The sequence below is a fragment of the Lithobates pipiens genome, unplaced genomic scaffold (assembly GCF_037356315.1).
Source record: "Lithobates pipiens isolate NorthernLeopardFrog02 unplaced genomic scaffold, aLitPip1_a1.2 Scaffold_28, whole genome shotgun sequence".
Lineage (NCBI taxonomy): Eukaryota > Metazoa > Chordata > Amphibia > Anura > Ranidae > Lithobates > Lithobates pipiens.
The window spans coordinates 210120481-210142456 of NW_027507789.1; the positions used below are offsets into that span (position 1 = coordinate 210120481).

The 21976-nt window shown below is 45.6% G+C and overlaps 1 protein-coding gene across 1 annotated transcript in view; it reads right to left on the reverse strand.

Moving 5' to 3' along the window:
- PSMF1 (proteasome inhibitor subunit 1) overlaps positions 1 to 21314 on the reverse strand; it is a 26731-nt gene extending 5417 nt beyond the window's left edge. The window contains exons 1-5 of the mRNA XM_077460439.1: positions 21126 to 21314; positions 10149 to 10295; positions 9358 to 9440; positions 5423 to 5593; positions 983 to 1036 (exon numbers count right to left, since the gene is read on the reverse strand). Of these exons, the coding sequence (XP_077316565.1) occupies positions 983 to 1036; positions 5423 to 5593; positions 9358 to 9440; positions 10149 to 10295; positions 21126 to 21260 (590 nt within the window). The 5' untranslated portion in view covers positions 21261 to 21314. The remainder of the gene's footprint in view (positions 1 to 982; positions 1037 to 5422; positions 5594 to 9357; positions 9441 to 10148; positions 10296 to 21125) is intronic.
- Positions 21315 to 21976: the final 662 nt, after the last annotated feature.

Below are 21976 nucleotides of genomic sequence, written 5' to 3' on the forward strand. Positions count from 1 at the left end.
GGTCCAGCACAGGACCTGGAAGCAAGTGGAGAACACGGATAGCGTTATTTACCGTATTTATCGGCGTATAACACGCACTTTTTTCCCCCTAAAATCAGAGGGAAAGTGGGGGTGCGTGTTATACGCAGATCCCCCACAATTTTTAACCCTTTCTGCCGCTCTCTGCAGCTTCGGGGGTATTTTCGGTGCACTCGGCCGTTCCCGGCTATCTTCGACCGTTCTCGGCTATTTTGGGCCGCACTCGGCGGCTTTCGGAAAGCCGAAAGCCACCGAGAACTACCGAGCGCCACCGAGATACACAGGACATCCGCTCTGTGTATCTCGGCAGCGCCATTTTTAAATGACAAAGCCACAGAAAAGACTGCAAATGACTGACGAGACTAAATGCAAGGCTGCAATGGAAGGCTGCAAATGACTGACAAGGCTGCAAATGACACTGATAAGGCTGCATTGATGGGCATTTAAATGTAAGTTTTTTTCCTTAAACTTCCCTCCTAAAAGTATTTTTCTTTTAAATTCCCCCCTAAACTTGAGGTGCGTGTTATACGCCAGCGCGTGTTATACGGCGATAAATACGGTACTTCAGTGATTTCCATCTTCTAGGGGCATCAGGCAGGTATGGTGCATTTTATACATAGTTACATGACATGGTCCAAGCTAGACGAATGTAAAACATTCCAATGCCTGGAATTCAGAGGAGAGGAGGGGGGAAAAGCCTAGGAAAAGAAAACGGATGCAGCCACCACATCTAATGATTGGTAAGCTGCATGTATTGCTGAGATGCATTGGATACTATTATTTTTCCATTCTGTCCAGATACTCAGGAACAAATGGAACAATAGGAGCCTGTGGAGTCCTGAGAGAGATTGGCTTTTATGAATAATCACATATATAATCACATATATATCATTTTCTTCAGTAAGAAAATTTGGACTCCTATTTTATTCTTGTAACATCACATAGATACCCTCCATATACTCACCCCAAGGGATTCAAGTCTGCAGCACCATAAGGAGCGTTCCCACTGGGATTCTCCCTACAAATGTAAAAAAGGAAAAAAAAAAATCTGTAATTGGAAGATGTGACAGATAGGAAGCTTTTGTAGTTTTATTCAACCACTTCAATACCGGGCACTTTTACCCCCTCCATGCACAGACCAATTCTGAGGTTTCAGCACTTTAAATGACAATTACACAATCACGCAACACTGTACCCATAGGAAATTTGTATCTTTTTTTTTTTACACACACAAATAAAGCTTTCTTTTGGTGGTAATTAATCATCACTGGCGTTTTTGTTTTTTGCTAAATAAAAGCCAAAACTTTTGGGAAATTATATACATACACACACAAACATATACACACACACGTTATAAAATTTTGCAAATAAATCATTTTCCTTCATAAAATTTAGGCAAAAAAAAAATGTAAATCTGCTAAAGTCCACAAACTATGGTATACACTGTCTCACAAAAGTGAGTACACCCCTCACATTTTTTGTAAATATTTTATTCTACCTTTTCATGTGACAACACTGAAGAAATTACACTTGTCTACAATGTAAAGTAGTGAGTGTACAGCTTGAATAACAGTGTAAATTTCCTGTCCCATCAAAATAACTCAACACACAGCCATTAATGTCTAAACCGCTGGCAACAAAAGTGAGTACACCCCTAAGTGAAAATGTCCAAATAGGGCCCCATAGAGATGGGGCTCAGGCAAGTTAATGGGGGGGGGGGGGGGTGCTGAGGGGGGCTACTAAATACAGAAGGTTTTTATTTTAATGCATAGAATGCATTAAGATAAAAAAACCTTCTGGCTTTACAACCCCTTTAATACATATTTTATGATATGGATTACAAGCCAGCTCACAATAATTTTACTTTATACTGCAATGTGTTATTCATGACGTGTGTGTGTATAATATATAACAGGGATGTGCAATTAGCGGACCTCCAGCTGTTGCAAAACTACAATTCCCATCATGCTCTGTCTCTGGGTGTCATGCTTGTGGCTGTCAAAGTCTTGCTTTGCCTCATGGGACTTGTAGTTCTGCAACAGCTGGAGGTCCTCTAATTGCATATCCCTGATATATAATGATAATATGCCATCATGATAGAGATATATATTACATACATATACACACACATCCATCATGATGGCATTTTATCATTTATCTCGATATATATATATATATATATATATATATATACACATATACATATACACACACACACACACACACACACACACACACACACACACACACACACAGTGCCTTGCGAAAGTATTCGGCCCCCTTGAACTTTTCAACCTTTTGCCACATTTCAGGCTTCAAAACATAAAGATATAAAATTATAATTTTTTGTGAAGAATCACCAACAAGTGGGACACAATTGTGAAGTGGAACGAAATCTATTGGATAATTTAAACTTTTTTAGCAAAAAAAAAAAACTGAAAAGTGGTGCGTGCAAAATTATTCGACCCCTTTACTTTCAGTGCAGCAAACTCACTCCAGAAGTTCAGCGAGGATCTCTGAATGATCCAATGTTGTCCTAAATGACTGATGGTGATAAATAGAATCCACCTGTGTGTAATCAAGTCTCTGTATAAATGCATCTGCTCTGTGATAGTCTCAGGGTTCTGTTGAAAGCGCAGAGAGCATCATGAAGATCAAGGAACACACCAGGCAGGTCCGTAATACTGTTGTGGAGAAGTTTAAAGCCGGATTTGGATACAAAAAGATTTCCCAAGCTTTAAACATCCCAAGGAGCACTGTGCAAGCGATCATTTTGAAATGGAAGTAGTATCAGACCACTGCAAATCTACCAAGACCTGGCCGTCCCTCTAAACTTTCAGCTCAGACAAGGAGAAGACTGATCAGAGATGCAGCCAAGAGGCCCATGATCACTCTGGATGAACTGCAGAGAACTACAGCTGAGGTGGGAGAGTCTGTCCATAGGACAACAATCAGTCGTACACTGCACAAATCTGGCCTTTATGGAAGAGTGGCAAGAAGAAAGCCATTTCTCAAAGATATCCATAAAAAGTCTTGTCTAAAGTTTGCCACAAGCCACCTGGGAGACACACCAAACATGTGGAAGAAGGTGCTCTGGTCAGATGAAACCAAAATCCAACTTTTTGCCCACAATGCAAAACGATATGTTTGGCGTAAAAGCAACACAGCTCATCACCCTCAACACACCATCCCCACTGTCAAACATGGTGGTGGCAGCATCATGGTTTGGGCCTGCTTTTCTTCAGCAGGGACAGGGAAGATGGTTAAAATTGAGGGGAAGATGGATGCAGCCAAATACAGGACCATTCTGGATGAAAACCTGTTGGAGTCTGCAAAAGACCTGAAACTGGGACGGAGATTTATCTTCCAACAAGACAATGATCCCAAACACACAGCAAAATCTACAAAGGAATGGTTCACAAATAAACGTATCCAGGTGTTAGAATGGCCAAGTCAAAGTCCAGACCTGAATCCAATCGAGAATCTGTGGAAAGAGCTGAAAACTGCTGTTCACAAACGCTCTCCATCCAACCTCACTGAGCTCGAGCTGTTTTGCAGGGAAGAATGGGCAAGAATTTCAGTCTCTCGATGTGCAAAACTGATAGAGACATACCCCAAGCGACTTGCAGCTGTAATCGCAGCAAAAGGTGGCTCTACAAAGTATTAACGCAAGGGGGCCGAATAATTTTGCACGCCCCACTTTTCATTTTTTTATTGGTTAAAAAAGTTTCAAAAATCCAATAGATTTCGTTCCACTTCACAATTGTGTCCCACTTGTTGGTGATTCTTCACAAAAAATAAAAATTTTATATCTTTATGTTTGAAGCCTGAAATGTGGCAAAAGGTTGAAAAGTTCAAGGGGGCCGAATACTTTCGCAAGGCACTGTATTAGGGATATGCAATTAGCGGACCTCCAGCTGTTGCAGAACTACAAATCCCATGAGGCAGAGCAAGACTGACAGCCACAAGCATGACACCCAGAGGCAGAGGCATGGTGGGATTTATAGTTTTGCAACATCTGGAGGTCCACTAATTGCAGATCCCTGCACTATATTATAATATATATATATATATATATATATATATATATATATATATATATATATATATATATATATATATATAGAATAAATGTACCCATCATGCATTTGACCATTTTACCAACTATGTCACATGCTTGATTTAAAGTCCCAAAACCCCCCATAAACCCATTATTAGTAATCATTCTTAGGAGCGTACACTGCACTGAGCAAGCACCATGCTGACCAGCATGCGATGATTTACGTCGGCACAATGGCACAGCTGGGCAAATGGGCGTACAGAAACGTCCCCTTTAAGACGCGGCATTGTGGGCACGAGCTCCGTGACCGCGGACTCGATATCTGCCGGGGGGCCCACGAGTGTAAGAATGGGGAGATGCCTCTGTGGGCATCTCCTGTTCTGCCTGGTGACATGACAAGGATCTACTGCTCCCTGTCATCAGGAGCAGTGATCGCTGTCATGTCAGTGGAAGCACACCTCCCTAGTACACACTTAACCCTTTGATCGCCCCCTAGTGTTTAACTCCTTCCCTGCCAGTGTCATTTACACAGCAATCAGTGCATTTTTATAGCACTGATCGCTGTATAAATGACAATGGTCCCAAAATAGTGTCAAAAGTGTCCGATGTGTCTGCCATAATGTTGCAGTCACGATAAAAATGGCAGATCGCCGCCATTACTAATAAAAAAATAATAATAATAATAAAAATGCCTTAAATCTATCCCCTATTTTGTAGACGCTATAACTTTTGTGAAAACCAATCAATATACACTTATTTAGATTTTCTTTACCAAAAATATGTAGAAGAATATATATCGGCCTAAGAAAGACATTTTTTTTTTTACATATTTTTTGGGGGATATTTATTATAGCAAAAAGTAAAAAATATAGCTTTTTGTTTTTCAAAATTGTCACTCTTTTTGTTTATAGCACAAAAAATAAAAAACAGGAGGTGGTCAAACACCACCAAAAGAAAGCTTTATTTGTGGGAAAAAAAGGGACGTCAATTTTGTTTGGGTGCAGAGTCGCACGACCGCACAATCATCAGTGCTCAATTGCAAAAAGTGCTCTGGTAAGAAAGGGGGGTAAAATCTTCCCGGGGCTGAAGTGGTTAAAAATTCTACTCCCACTGCAGTTTTTTTTTTTTTGTTTTTTTTTTTAAGGTTTAGCTTTGTTTTAATCTGGCTCCTCGGGTACATTTTTCACATTCAGTCCGGTGTTGCCCTCCCCCTGCTTACCATATTTTTCCCCATTTCCTATGAGGCTTTCCCTCCCAACTACTAGATCAGTCTGTCGGCTGGCCTATAGAGGGCCTGTTCCCCAATAAACCATTACATGGATGAGAAATGAAAGGTGCTCTCACCGTGGGGTGTAGTGGGGTGCGGGGCCCCCGGCTGGCACACGGGGGGGAGCATAATCTGGGGGTCTCTCCCGTTCTCTCTCAAGTTTCCCACTTGTTTCCTTAGAGCCGAGTATCGGGGACAGTAGTTCAGTCTGCAGCTGTCGTTTTAAAGCTTTTTTTTTCTTAAACACCCTATATAGGAAAGAAACACATTTGTAACAAAAAGGTATTAAAGTTGAACTCCAGGCAAACTTCTGAAATATATACAAACTGAACCATTTCACCCACCAAACGATTTGTAGATCCAGTCCTGAGATTTACACAATTCTGCCACACAGCACAGCTCATTTAAATAAGACCTACAGGTCTAGCGCCAGCTTGTGATTGGACAGTGAAAGGGGAAGCAGCAGATTGATAGGCTCACCTTTTCTGTCACTCTGCTCTCTACTCCAATCAGCATGTGCCTTCTTAGCAGATGGGTGCTGCAATACAACTGACTGGCTCCAGCATTCTCTCCTTCCCCTAGATTCGGCTTTGCTATAGAGGCACTGGGCCAAATTCAGGTAGAGCTGCATTCATTTGTTGTTGTTTTTTATTTTTTTTCTTGAAATCACAAAGCGAGTTATTTAAAGTGGAGTTCCCACTGTTTAAAAATTTTTTAATTTTTTTTAAGGTATATTTAGCGCATTCACATTTGTGAGATTAATCGGCGCTCGACTGCCGATTTGATATAGGAATATATCTTATATTCCCGTTTACTAGAAGTTTCCATAGTGCTTGTGGGCATGTGAAGCCCACAAGCACCATCTTCTGGGCTCTGGTGCAGCTGAGCGACCAGCGTGCACAGCCCGTTCTCGCGCATGCGCTGTATCTACCGCGCAGTGCCATACACTTCTGACGTTGCCATCACAACGGGCGGCGCCGTCGGAAGTGCCCGCCCCTGTTGTGATGGCAACGAAGCCCTCAGCGCTGCCCCGTGACTCCTGGGAAACAATGACAGACATCTCCCAGGAGTAGTAGCGAGCACGGGCGCCGAGGGAAGTGACATCAAGCGCCGGAGAGGAAGAGGCAGATTACGAGGGACCCCCTAGCAACAGACAAGAAAAGGTGAGTAAAAAAAAATATATATATTTTTTTTCCACAGGTTGTTATTTAGATTTAATGCAGCTGAATAATGCAAAAATAATTTTAGGAGTGGGACTCCGCTTTAAAGTAGATTTAAAGGCAAAAAGCTTTAATCTTAAAGGGGTTGTAAACCCTTGAGGTTTGCATTCTATGCATTAAGGTGAAAAACCTCCCGTCATGCAACAGCCCCCCCTTTTACTTACCTGAGCCCCGTAAATTCTGCGACGGGAATGAGCACACCAGCACCAGCAAATGTCTTGTGTCCTGATTGTATAGATTGATAGCAGCGCAGCCATTGGCTCCCGCTGCTGTCAATCAAATCCAATAACGCAGGGGGCAGGGCCGAGTCCTGCTGTCTGTGTCAATGGACTCTGCAGCAGGACATGGGAGCACACCCGCACGAGTGCCCCGAGGGAGAGCGGCTCTCCAACAGGGCACTCGAGAAGAGGAGGAGCCAGGAGCGCTGCTGAGGGACCCCAGAAGAGGAGGATCGGGGCCACCCTGTGCCAAACAAACTGCACAACGGAGGTAAAAAAAACCTTGAGGGTTTAATAACCCTTTAATGCATTCTATGAATGAAGGTAAAAAACCTTCCGTGTGCAGCCCCACCCCCAAATACTTACCTGAACCTCCAGTGCTGAGCATTAGAGCAGCATCGCTGCTCTCTCTCCTCATTGGCTCAGACACTGTCAATCATAGCCAGTGAGGAAGAGTAGGGGGCACAGCCAAGCCACACTGTGTGTGTCAATGGACACAAAGAGCGTGGCTCAGGAGCGAGCCTACATGAGTTCCCCCATAGCAGACAGCTTGATGTTGGGGCACTTAGCAGGGGGGAGGGGCCAGTAGGGGACCTGAGAAGAATAGGATTTGGGCTGCTCTGTGCAAAACCATTACACAGAGCAGAAAATTATAAACATGCTTGTTATTTATTTTAGTTTTTTTCCCCCATTTTTAAAGTAACCAAAAAAAACTTTTTTTTGTTGTTGTTTTGGATGGAGAGGGATTAAGACACCTGTCAGGTTTTTATGCCCTGTTCGGGAGATCCACCCTCTCTATAAGACATGTTTATCGTTATCACTGAAAGTGAAAGAAAATTCTAAATTTTTATTTATCCCCAGAACATGAATACAGGGAATTCAGAACAGTAATATAACCAGGTATTCACTCACTTTTAAGGGATTTCCTCTCACTTCCTATTTTGGCTATGAGACAGGAAGTGAAGAGAAATCTCCCAAATGGGACATGGGGGGGAATAAAAAAAAAAAAAAAAAAAACCACAAGAGTGGAGTTACACCTCTATCTTACTCTATCCAAAAGAAAAGAAACACTTGTGCCTTTAGTTCCACTTTAATAAAGAAGTCCAGATTATGAAAGAGTGCGTCAAATTTCAGAAAAACCAAACAAACCAGATTTTGACTATAACATGTATCTGCTTTGGCTGCCATCCATGGCCTACCCTGACCCCGTAAAAATAAAATGAGAAACAATAAATGTACATGTACACTACACCAGCCACTATTGGGATTCAGATACTCCCACATTTTTTGACAGGTTCATTTAAGGGCCAGTTCACACCACATGCAGTCCCGTGCGTTTTTTCCCCCCTGCATCAAAAAACGCATGGGATAGTAGGTTATAAGGTTTTCATAGTTCACACCAGTGCGGTCAGTAAAAAAAAAAAAAAAAAAAAGGGAACATGCCACAGAAAATAGAAAAATAAGAAAAAAAGGGTTTGCAAAAACGTGTGCACATTTACCAATTTTTGTCTTTTTCAGAATAACGAATAACATTTTATAATAAATAACACTGTAATAAATGATACTTACCATATTTATTGGCGTGTGACACGCACCTTTTTCCCCTCAAAATCAGGGGGGAAACGTGGATGTGTGTTATACGCCAATCCCCGCTGATTGTGAGCGGAGGAGCGGGCTGCCGAGATCATAGCCAAGTGTACTCAGCTCCACTCACAGTCACGCCCCATGATAGACACAAAGACTGGGCGTGACTGTGAGCGGAGCCGAGTCTAGCTGAGTACACTTGGCTATGATCTCGGCAGCCACTCCTCCGCTCATAATCAGCGGAAATCGGCGAGAGCCGCAGAGATACACAGGACATCTGGCTCTGTATCTCGGCTGCGCCATTTTTAAACTGGAAAGCGGCAAATGACACTGGGGCAAGGCTACACTGACAAGTCTACAAATGACACTGGGGGCAAGGCTACACTGACAAGTCTACAAATGACACTGGGGCAAGGCTACACTGACACTGGACAAGTCTGCAAATGACGCGGACAAGTCTGCAAATGACGCGGACAAGTCTGCAAATGACGCGGACAAGTCTGCAAATGACGCGGACAAGTCTGCAAATGACGCGGACAAGTCTGCAAATGACGCGGACAAGTCTGCAAATGACGCGGACAAGTCTGCAAATGACGCGGACAAGGCTGCAGATGGACGGACAAGGCTGCAGATGGACGGACAAGGCTGCAGATGGACGGACAAGGCTGCAGATGGACGGACAAGGCTGCAGATGGACGGACAAGGCTGCAGATGGACGGACAAGGCTGCAGATGGACGGACAAGGCTGCAGATGGACACTGATAAGGCTGCATTGATGTAAATGTAAGTTTTTTTCCTTAAACTTCCCTCCTAAAAGTTTTTTTTCCGTAAAATTCCCAACTAAACTTGGGGTGCGTGTTATACGCCGATATATACAGTATAATGAATGACACTCTATAATAAATAACCCTGTAATACGTGATACTAATAATGAATGACACTCTATAATAAATAACATTGTAATAAATGATACCAATAATGAATGCTGACCTGTGGAAGTCTTTCAGGTTGGCGGTGTCGATGAAATCGGCCACATTCAGCGTCAGATTGCTGACCTTTTCTGTCTGTGTGTTCTGTGTGTAAAAAACAACAAGGCTTAATTAACAATGTTCTGCTGCAGGGAAGTAAATAAATAAATTGCACATTATTTGACAATCTCCATTACAGGAATGACAGCTGGATTACAGAATACCTTGAAATGTTGATGGAGACCCTGAAAATGTACCTTTTGTCTTGAATTCCTCCTGAGAAATAGCGCTGTACTTCCTGGTATGTGGAGGAGCCTAGGCACCCACTTCTGTTTCTTATGTGCGAGATCTAAGGCATTGCTGTCTCTGACTGCTGGTCTCAGCAATTCTGCTATTCACCGTTCTCCTTGCTGGATGCCCTAACACACATGTCAAACAAAAGGCCCGTGGGCCGAATGTGGCCTGCCAGGCCAATTCATGTGGCCCTCGCTTCTCAACTATAGCTGCAGCCTGTTTAGTAGATAGTGAATCTGCATCACCTTTGCCCAGTGAGCAGGAAGCAAACAAAGCTGAGCCAGGACGTAACAGGATGATTGCCATGACTGGCATGGCTGGCACAGGAACGGAAGGGGAAAAATGGCAAATCCTTTAGCAGTAGAACCAGAAACATATACATATTTAGCTGTTTGCCTGGAGGGTCAGTTTATTTCCACAGAAGAGCTCCAATTTAAAAGATGTGAAATGACAAAGAGATAAATATAAAAAATATAAAACACTAGTTGTGTACACCGCCCTGTATGACACTATCCTCACCATAACATTGACTATCAAAGTGCCATCCACTGTCAGTGCTTTGACTAGGATCTTCGCCTTGTCGTTCCCGTAGCGCAGGGTGTACAGCTCTTTGTTGCTGGCCCAGCCATCTGGAAGTCGCTCCGATTCTTTCTCATTGTCTCCGGCCTGTGGGGGGGAAAGAAAACACATGAAAAAACTTTCCTAACACACACACACACACACACACACACACACACACACACACACACACACACACCAGATTGCACGATTGATACAAACCTGTTTAAAACAATTCTTACATAGGCAGACTGCAAAAAGATGTTTGATACTTACCTCTTCAGCAAGTGTGACACCGAACTTACCTCGGTTGAAAAGCTCCAACTTTGGCAGAATCTTCAGTATCTGGCATTTCCAGGCATGTTGGATGCTAGCGACCCCCCCTGTATGTGCTGCGATTCCATCCCCTCCCCCCCAGCCCCTACCTCACTCTAGGAAGTAAGAGCCAGAGGCCCCCCTAATCCATGCGCTTGGCCCCCTAATCTACATACAGGGTGTTGGATACATGGATTTCAATTTTATTTTTTATTTTTTAAGCACATGATTCACTATTATCTTCCCGATTCTCCTCCCAGCCAAGCCGGAAGTGGGTCCTGAGACCTGATTGGCCGGGAGTCTTAGGACTCCCGGGCCAAATCGGATCTCAGGACCCACTTCCTGTTTGGCCGGCAGGAGAAGCCCCTGGCTCTTCCCTCGGCAAGCTCATCTCACCACTTCATCTTACCCTGGATCCAATCTGCCTAAGGCCACCGATCGCCGCCTTCCTGCCTGTCTCCTCACCCCTGAGTCCTGCTTCTGCACCCATTGACACAGACAGCGGCCCCGCCCCCTGCGTCACTGGATTTGATTGACAGCAACGGGAGCCAATGGCTCCTCCTGCTGCTTTCAATCTGTCCAATGACGAGAGAGAGACAGCAGTGGTAGCCGCTGCGCTCGTGCACATCGCTGGATCGGATCGGGCTCAGGTAAGAAAAAGGGGTAGTCTGTGGGGGGTTTTACCCTAATGCATAGAATTTATTAGAGTGAAAAACCCAAAACACATTTTTAAATATTTACTGTCTACAATCACTAGAAGCAAAACACATTATTCTACCAATTCCTTAATAACTAGTTGCTGACCGCCTCCTGTAGATTTACTGCTATAGGGCGGCCATTTTGGTCAAAGATTATTAAGATATTTTTATTTTCATTTTTTTTTTTATTCGATATGTTTTATAGCAGAAAGGAAAAAAATATTTTCTTCTTCAAAATTTTCACTTATATCATAAAAAAATGAAAAAAAACCCAGAGGCGATCAAATACCACCAAAAAAAAGCTATTTGTGTAAAAACATTTTTTATACATTTTGTTTAGGTACAACGTTGCACAATTACCAGTTAAGAGTGCAGTGCCACATAGCAAAAATGGCCTGGTCGTGAAGGGGACAAAACCTCCTGGAGCTGAAGTTGTTATATGTTTGGCTTAAGTCTCGTAAAAGCTGCAAGTCATTTTATATATTTAAAAAATAAAGTTAAACGCTAGTTGGGTGACATTTTGTTTGAAGAGTATCTATACAACTGCCATGTTTTTGTTTTTTCCCATAAACTCCTCTGTTTTTTTTTTTGGGGGGGGGGGGGGGGGTTTAGCCCTGTTCCCATCTCAGTGCAGTTGATCTTCTAGCTTCTTTGAGCCCCTTCCTGTCTACATGGACTTGATCCAGTGTGGTCTGAATATCATTGCTCTAGACTGGCTTCCTGCAAGTAGTGTGGCACCCTGGTAGTAAACAGGGTTGCTAACAAATTTAGTTTGCTAGGTGGTAACTAGCCTGGCTGATTGATAGGGAAAAGCCAGTGGATCCCCTAAATCTGGATATGATGCACCTCTCTCTCTTGTCACTAGGTGGCACTGTTGCCTGGGGCATTATAATGACCAGGGCATAGTGAATTCACACTAGGAGTGTGGACGGGTTGTCTCAGCCAATTGGCAAGGGTTCAGTCTATATATGGGGGGTTCTGTGCCACCTGGATGGCTATCTGGGTGGACGTGTGCCACAGGGCTCTGGGTTGCTAAGCCAGAAGCCCGAGGTCTATCCCGGGAGCACCTGGCTACTAGGCTATCTGCGGCCTATCCAGGTTTGAGAGAAGCAGCGTGGGGTTGGGGCTTTCAGCCAGAAGCCCAAGCAAGTTGCAGAGGTTCCACCAGACGGGGAGCCACATCATTGCCAGCGGTGAGGGAGATGCAGCTGCCACATGGGACGACTACTCCTGTTACCAGACGCAAGTGATGTTCATGGTCAGAGATAAAAGGAGACACAGTTGCCATTAAGAGACAACCACTCTGGTTATCAGAGGCCAGTGTATGGAAGTCTGAAGAAGTACCAGAGCAGCCTTTTCACCAGCCGAGGACGGTGAACAGGTGGTAAAGCTACAGCTGAGTGCCAAGCCAGGGACCTAGCGGGTTAGTAGGGCTGACGATTGAGGAGAATACAGCGGGTTAGCTGTGGAATAGCTCACTCTATCCAGGGACGACTGGGATCTTGAAGTCTAGTGAGAGCCTAGGAGCTCGATGAGCGAAAATCTACAGTAAGATACTGTGAGATGTGAGAGAAGATCTAGATTGGGTTACTGTGAGTTACGTGTATGCATCTCTATTGACTGTTCAAAGCTCAGTTGCCCTAGGACAGTGGTCATCAACCCTGTCCTCAGGACCCACTAACAGGCCAGGTTTTATGTATTGCCTTGGGGGAGATGCAGACTAGAATACTGCAATCACTGAGCAGCAAATGATATCACCTGTCATGTATTTCAGTTATCTTGCAAACCTGGCCTGTTAGTGGGTCCTGAGGACAGGAGTTGATGACCACTGCTCTAGGAGACAGCAGTTCTACAAATACAGTTGCTGCATCCAGCTTAAAGGCCCTCAACCTGTATAGCCGTCTGCCTATTTTTGTCTCGGAGTCTGCCAATTGCGATCGCATCTGCCTAAGCCCTTGTACACACGGTCGGAGAATCCGTCGGAATGTGCCCTCTTGGACCGTGTTGTCGGATAATCTGACTGTGTGTGGTATGCATCAGACTGATTCCGTCGGAATATCCGTCGGACCCAATTTTCCAACTTGTTGGAAATATTTTCCGTCCAACTGGTTCGATCGGACATACTCCGATCATGTGTAGAGAATTTTGATCGGACAAAGTGCCACGCATGCTCAGATCAAATTCCTACATCAAAGCTATTGGCTACTAGCCTGAACGTAGTCCCATCGTAACGAAATTACGTCATCACGTTCTGAAAGATCGAATTTTTCGACAACTTAGTCTGACCATGTGTATGCAACAGTTTCGGACAAGCTCTGACGGACAAAATCCGACGGATTTGGTTGTCGAAATCTCCGACCGTGTGTACAAGGGCTAAGGATGTCCTGGCCCTAAACTCCGAGGATTGGGCATGCTGAAGTCATGTGGCAACTTTCCTGGGTTGTTTTTTTATTTTTATTTTTTTTTACTTTCCTGGGTTTTGACGGGAAGTTAGTGATCATCAGCAGAAGTTCAGTGTAAGAAATAAACAGGAGAATATATATGTTGACAAGGGGAGTGTAGAGGTGGGCGGGGAGTCTACTGACATTGCTGCATCCAGCTTAAAGTCCCTCAACCTGTATAGCCATCTGCCTATTTTTGTCTTGGAGTCTGCCAATTGCTATCGCATCTGCCTAAGGGTGTCCTGGCCCTAAACCCTCTCCCCCTCAGGTCTTGTTGAGAGACAATAAATCTCTTTTGTTCGCATCCAAAAAGTGACTGTCACCCATGTTTTCAACTTGCATTACAGCCACCATGCCTAGTAACCCATACTGTGAAGAAGGATGTCAGCTCTCCCTAACTGTGGAGGTCACCATCAGATCGTTGGAGGTCGGAGATGCCACTACAGTAGCAACAGTGGACCACGCTTATTCAATGCATATCAGCACATCCGCTTGTAGTCACCACCGGAACTGCATGTACCAGGGCAACTGCACAACTAGGGTTCAGTTGGCACCCCATATAACGGGAAATAACTGAACAGGGACCTCTACAACTGTATAATCAGGTACTATTTTAATGAAACCTGTAGGATTTAAAAATACTTTTAGCACTTTTTGAAACCACATTAACAAGTGACAGAAGAATCAAAGGCGCGCCGAGGAGGTTTTCTGGCTAATGGAAGACAATAGCAGGGCTTTTAGGTATCAGCAAACAAAAAAAAAACTCCCAGAATACGCGGCCACTCCCTGATATAAATATAGGTTATGTTCTGAAATTCTTTTATGTAATTCAAGATTTGCATGAGTTAGATTTCCTCATCTTTGCATTTAGTGACATCTATAATAATCAATGTGTTATCGGCGGCGTCTACGGCTGCTCTCAATGCACGTCCACACAGGTAAAACTCAGCCCAAGGTACGGGAGGAGATGGGAGGCAACCGACACTGCCGAAAACACATGGATTTGGTGGGTCCTGCGCTCTGCCCAAGGCTTACCAATATTATATATCTGTTAAATCTGGCCATGCCGACACGTTGCGTGCCCGCCGAGGGGCTTCCATACCCGCGATCGTCTCACAGAGAGGAAGAACGATGTAAACAAGCATCTCCCTGTTCTGCCTAGTGACAGCGTACAGGATCTGAGCTCCCTGTGATCGGGAGCACAGATCGGTGACGTGTCACACACAGCCCCCCCCCCCCCCCACAGTTAGAATCACTCCCTAGGACACACTTAAAGGGGTTGTAAAGTAAAATTTTTTTTTTTTTTTTAAATAACAAACATGTTATACTTACCTCCACTGTGCAGCTCGTTTTGCACAGAGTGTCCCCGAACCTGCTCTTCTGGGGTCCCTCGGTGGCTGTCTCTGCTTCTTCCCGCAGGTACTTCTCACGTTCATGCGAGCTCCCTCACATGGCGAGAAGCATCTGCGGGCGCGCTCCTGTGATACAGCCGGCGGCTATAGCCGCTCGCTGTATCACACGGCCCCGCCCCCCCGCGTCATTGGATGTGATTGACAGCAGCGCGAGCCAATGGCTGCGCTGCCTTCAATCCATCCACTCTAGCCAATCAGCGGCCAGGCTGAGCGGCGAAGAGGACGGCGGGGGCGAGCGCGGGACTTTCGAGGGGTGAGGCAAGTAAAACGGGGGGACTGGGGGCACCGGCAGTGTGAGATGTTTTTTCACCTTAATGCATAGAATGCATTAAGGTGAAAAAACATTTACCTTTACAACCCCTTTAACCCCTACAGCGCCACCTAGTGGTTAACCCCTTCACTGCTAGTCACATTTACACAGTATCTTTAATTGCACTGATCGCTGTATAAATGTGAATGGTCCCAAAATCGTGCCAAAACTGTCCCATCTGTCCGCCATAATGTCGCAGTCATGATAAAAAAAATAAAAAATAAATCGCCGATCGCCACCATCACTAATAAAAAATAATATTAATAAAAATGACATAAAACTATCCCCTATTTTGTAAACGCTATAACTTTTGTGCAAATCAATCAATTAACGCTTATTGCGATTTTTTTTACCAAAAATATGTAGAAGAATACGTATTGGCCTAAACTGAGGGGAAAAAAAAAAATTTTTTTTATATATTTTTGGGGGATATTGATTATAGCAAAAAGTAAAAAAAATAATGAGGTTTTTTTCAAAATTGTTGCGATTTTTTTTTGTTTATAGAGCAAAAAATAAAAACCACAGAGGTGATCAAATACCACCAAAAGAAATCTCTATTTGTGGGAAAAAAAGGACGTCAGTTTTGTTTGCAATTGTCAGTTAAAGCGACCAGTCTTTTAGAAAAATGAATGTTGTAAATACCTATTTAGAGCTGTCTTCAGGCCAGTCACATGACTCGCGGGCGCTGTACAGCTCCGATGAATGTCTTCTGCAGGAGGGGCCTGTGATCTCCCTCTGAAGTCAGCTGGGGAGATCACATGGCCGCTCAGCCCCTCCTGCAGTAGCCCTGGAAACCAGCTGAGAGTCACGTGACTGGCTGAAGACAGCTCTAAATCAGTATTTACAACACTAGTTTTAAGAAACAAGCCTACTGCAGTGTGCTATGCCAGGATAGCATAGAGAGGCTGGCAATGAGCATGTGACATTTTTAGTTTTGCCAATAGTGGCAGGGGGGCGGAGATGAAGACACACAGACACGAGCTGACAGGCAAGGAGGAGGGGGTGAGGCGGAGAGAGGAAAGCTGCGTATGACGGAGCCCTGATTTTCATGGTCAGCATAGAGAGGGTAGGGTTTCCTCCTGTCCAGGATTCACCCGGACAGTTTGGGTTTTGAATTGTGTGTCCGTGTTTCAGACTGTCTGAAACCCGGACACAATATTCATAATGTACTGTTGCTCCCAAATTAACCGCGTACCACAACTGCCACGTGCATATGGGTGTGCACGGGCCCATCCCCATACATGGAAAGGAGAAAAGAGAGGGCTTTATCTGCTTCTCCTCCTCCCACCTCTACCCCTCTGTCTGCTCACCCACACTGCAATCCCTGGCATTCTGTGCCTCAGTAAAGCGATGTGTGGGCTGGAAATTTGAAGCTCAGCAACCGGCAGACATATCGCAGATGAAAGGTGTCAATGCCTGAGCCTCCATCCCTAGGTGAGTGAGCTCACCATCCACCGACTGTGACTGTAACCTCCCCCCTTTTCTCTTCTGCCTCTGAGTGAGTGAGTACACTAAGGTAAGAGGGACTCAGATGTAAGGGGGGCTTTGGGAACCCTAATTTAAGGGGGGACGCAGGAAACTCTGATGTAAGTGGGAGGTTTGGTGAGAGTTCTCCTTTAGAGTCTACAGCATTGCCCCTTTAAAAAACATTTTTTGATTTTTAACTAAAGTGTTTGGGTTTGGCTTGAAGAAAAGGTGGCAACCCTAAGAGAGGGGGGATACAGAAAGTGGCAGGTTTTAATATGATATATATATATTTTTTTAATAACAATAAAAATGCCATAAATCTATCCCATAGTTTGTAGACACAATAACTTTTGTGCAAACCAATCAATATACACTTGCTGCATTTTTTTTTACCACGCTTACAGTGGCCCCCTTACATCAGGTACCCCCATAAAAGAGTGGCCCCCTTGCATCAGGTGCCCCCATAAAAGTGGCCCCCTTGCATCGGGTGTCCCCATAAGAGTGCCCCCCTTGCATCGGGTGTCCCCATAAGAGTGCCCCCCTTACATCGGGTGTCCCCATAAGAGTGCCCCCCTTACATCGGGTGTCCCCATAAGAGTGCCCCCCTTACATCGGGTGTCCCCATAAGAGTGCCCCCCTTACATCGGGTGTCCCCATAAGAGTGCCCCCCTTACATCGGGTGTCCCCATAAGAGTGCCCCCCTTACATCGGGTGTCCCCATAAGAGTGCCCCCCCTTACATCGGGTGTCCCCATAAGAGTGCCCCCCCTTACATCGGGTGTCCCCATAAGAGTGCCCCCCCTTACATCGGGTGTCCCCATAAGAGTGCCCCCCCTTACATCGGGTGTCCCCATAAGAGTGCCCCCCCTTACATCGGGTGTCCCCATAAGAGTGCCCCCCCTTACATCGGGTGTCCCCATAAGAGTGCCCCCCCTTACATCGGGTGTCCCCATAAGAGTGCCCCCCCTTACATCGGGTGTCCCCATAAGAGTGCCCCCCCTTACATCGGGTGTCCCCATAAGAGTGCCCCCCCTTACATCGGGTGTCCCCATAAGAGTGCCCCCCCTTACATCGGGTGTCCCCATAAGAGTGCCCCCCCTTACATCGGGTGTCCCCATAAGAGTGCCCCCCTTACATCGGGTGTCCCCATAAGAGTGCCCCCCTTACATCGGGTGTCCCCATAAGAGTGCCCCCCTTACATCGGGTGTCCCCATAAGAGTGCCCCCCTTACATCGGGTGTCCCCATAAGAGTGCCCCCCTTACATCGGGTGTCCCCATAAGAGTGCCCCCCTTACATCGGGTGTCCCCATAAGAGTGCCCCCCTTACATCGGGTGTCCGCATAAGAGTGCCCCCCTTACATCGGGTGTCCGCATAAGAGTGCCCCCCTTACATCGGGTGTCCGCATAAGAGTGCCCCCTTACATCGGGTGTCCCCATAAGAGTGCCCCCTTACATCGGGTGTCCCCATAAGAGTGCCCCCTCACATCGGGTGTCCCCATAAGAGTGCCCCCTCACATCGGGTGTCCCCATAAGAGTGCCCCCTCACATCGGGTGTCCCCATAAGAGTGCCCCCTCACATCGGGTGTCCCCATAAGAGTGCCCCCTCACATCGGGTGTCCCCATAAGAGTGCCCCCTCACATCGGGTGTCCCCATAAGAGTGCCCCCTCACATTGGGTGTCCCCATAAGAGGGCCCCCTTACATCTGGTGTGCCCATCAGTGTCCCCACAGATCAGGTTCCCCCATTAGAGTAGCCTTTGATCCATCACAGTGCACCTACAGATTGGTAGAGCCCTTCAAAGTGAACGGTGTACCTGTACCTGATGGATATGTTCCCTTTAGAGAGGCAGGAAGGGGGCAGTGGCTGGAGAAGAGGTGACCTGCAGGGGGCAGGACTTCAGCAGAGAAGCTTGCTGCGGGAAGTGGGGCACACACACACACACACACGTGATGTCAGTGGTTGCTATGATGGCAGTGGTCCTAGCAACCAATGGCTGCTGAGCAGCAGGGATCTAGCGCTGCGACTGGTGGGCTGGCAGGCCGATGGTCTGCACAGGAGTGTCATTTGGTCCGGGTCCGCACCGCGGTCCGCCATTTCATGACCACTGGGACTATGGGATTTATACTGTGCACATGACCACAATTAAAGTGGTTGTAAACCCTCAGGGTTTTTCATCTCAATACATTCTATGAATGTAGGTGAAAAACCTTCTGTGCTGTAGCTCCTCCAGACCCCCCCCCCCATTTTTTCTTACCTGAGCCCGATCCAGCAATGTGCATGTGATCAGCGGTTCCAGCCACGGTTTCTCTCCTCACTGGACAGATTGACAGCGGCAAATCAAACCCAGCGACATGAGAGCGGTGGCCGAGTCCCGCTGTCTACGTCAATGGACGCAGCAGCGGGACTTGGGAGCGAGCCAGCGCGGGTGCCCCCCATGGAAAGCGGCTCTCCGCAAGGGCATCCGATGAGAGGGAGGGGCCACGAGCACCTCAGGAGGAAGAAGAGGATCGGGGCTGCTCTGTGCAAAACAAATGCACAGAGCAGAGAAGTGTAGGCATGTTTGTTATTTTTTATTATTTTTTTAAAGGGGGGGAGGGTACACAATCCCTTTCATTTCATAGAAAGGTGATGGGAAAAGAAGAGGTTTGGGAGCTCGGGGGAGGAGGTTACAAGGAGGAGGCAGAAAAACATCGGATAACACAATGACATTAAGAATAGACTAGAAGGCCGTTAAGGTGGGGGATGTATGGGGATTATTTTTGGAGTATACAGACAGACATCATTTCATGTCATTTTAATGACTCTATAAAGTAAAATTTATTAAAAAAAACATTATAAAAGTTGCAGGGCGATGATGACACATGGGAGGGAGTTAGTGATGGGAAAACAACAACTGATGATGAATCATTGGAAGAACAGGAATGACGAGTCCAATACATGGGAGGCAGAAGAACGACGACTGTCCTAAAATATTATATATATATATAAGAGAGATGGGGGGAGGGCTGTGATCATTATAAAACCCCGACACTTGTATAACACACATCCAGCAGGTATTAGAAGTATTGATCTAGGGATCTGTGATCAGGTATTAGGATTATTGATCTAGGGGTCAGTGATCAGGTATTAGGAGTATTGATCTAGGGATCTGTGATCAGGTATTAGAAGTATTGATCTAGGGGTCTGTGATCAGGTATTAGGAGTATTGATCTAGGGATCTGTGATTAGGAGTATTGATCTAGGGGTCAGTGATCAGGTATTAGGAGTATTGATCTAGGGGTCTGTGATCAGGTATTAGGAGTATTGATCTAGGGGTCTGTGATCAGGTATTAGGAGTATTGATCTAGGGGTCTGTGATCAGGTATTAGGAGTATTGATCTAGGGGTCTGTGATCAGGTATTAGGATTATTGATCTAGGGGTCAGTGATCAGGTATTAGGAGTATTGATCTAGGGGTCAGTGATCAGGTATTAGGAGTATTGATCTAGGGGTCAGTGATCAGGTATTAGGAGTATTGATCTAGGGGTCAGTGATCAGGTATTAGGAGTATTGATCTAGGGGTCAGTGATCAGGTATTAGGAGTATTGATCTAGGGGTCTGTGATCAGGTATTAGGAGTATTGATCTAGGGGTCTGTGATCAGGTATTAGGAGTATTGATCTAGGGGGTCAATGATCAGGTATTAGGAGTATTGATCTAGGGGTCAGTGATCAGGTATTAGGAGTATTGATCTAGGGGTCAGTGATTAGGAGTATTGATCTAGGGGTCTGTGATCAGGTATTAGGAGTATTGATCTAGGGGTCTGTGATCAGGTATTAGGAGTATTGATCTAGGGGTCTGTGATCAGGTAGAAGGAGTATTGATCTAGGGGTCTGTGATCAGGTAGAAGGAGTATTGATCTAGGGGTCTGTGATCAGGTAGAAGGAGTATTGATCTAGGGGTCTGTGATCAGGTAGAAGGAGTATTGATCTAGGGGTCTGTGATCAGGTAGAAGGAGTATTGATCTAGGGGTCTGTGATCAGGTAGAAGGAGTATTGATCTAGGGGTCTGTGATCAGGTATTAGGAGTATTTTATTCTAAGGGTCTGTGGAGTCATTAGGTGGACATATTTGGATACAGAAAGTTACAATTCTCCTCTATCTCTGTGACAATGTAACAAAGTCCTCATGTAGCAATCTTCATACAGATGAATTCTATAGCAATGGTCTCAGTCTTCCCCCTATGGACATTATATGATGAGCCTCCAGCCCTGCACTGCACTGGACAGCTCTGATCACACAGGAAATGGCTTGCGTTACCTTTTCTCCTTTCCCCAGGCAGCGGAGGCCTTGGCTGATCAGTTCCCAGTGGACGAAGCAGACCAGAGGGTCCTGAGGCTGGCTGATCTCCGGAGACGCCAAAGCGTACAGCAGCTCCAAACCCGGCGACGCCATGTCTGTCTATGGAGAATCCGCCACTTCCGGGATCACCGGCTTCTATCGCACCAACCACACAGAAAGGAAAGATTTGTTCCAATGTAATTCCTTAAATCGGACACTAGATGGCGACAGAGATCGCAGCACGTCTGCGGGATAGAAAACAGAGGAGGCTCCGCCCCAAAACATTTAGCGTGCAAGCCAAGTGGTTATAGAAGAACTCCAGCATACAAACCAAGGGGTTAAAGAAGAACTCCAGCATGCAAGCCAAGTGGTTATAGAAGAACTCCAGCATACAAACCAGGGGGTTAAAGAAGAACTCCAGCATGCAAGCCAAGTGGTTATAGAAGAACTCCAGCATACAAACCAAGGGGTTAAAGAAGAACTCCAGCATGCAAGTCAGGGGGTTAAAGAAGAACTCCAGCATGCAAGTCAGGGGATTAAAGAAGAACTCCAGCATGCAAGTCAGGGGATTAAAGAAGAACTCCAGCATACAAGTCAGGGGGTTAAAGAAGAACTCCAACATGAAAGCCAGGGGGTTAAAGAAGAACTCCAGCATGCAAGTCAGGGGATTAAAGAAGAACTCCAGCATGCAAGTCAGGGGATTAAAGAAGAACTCCAGCATACAAGTCAGGGGGTTAAAGAAGAACTCCAACATGAAAGCCAGGGGGTTAAAGAAGAACTCCAGCATGCAAGTCAGGGGGTTAAAGAAGAACTCCAGCATGCAAACCAAG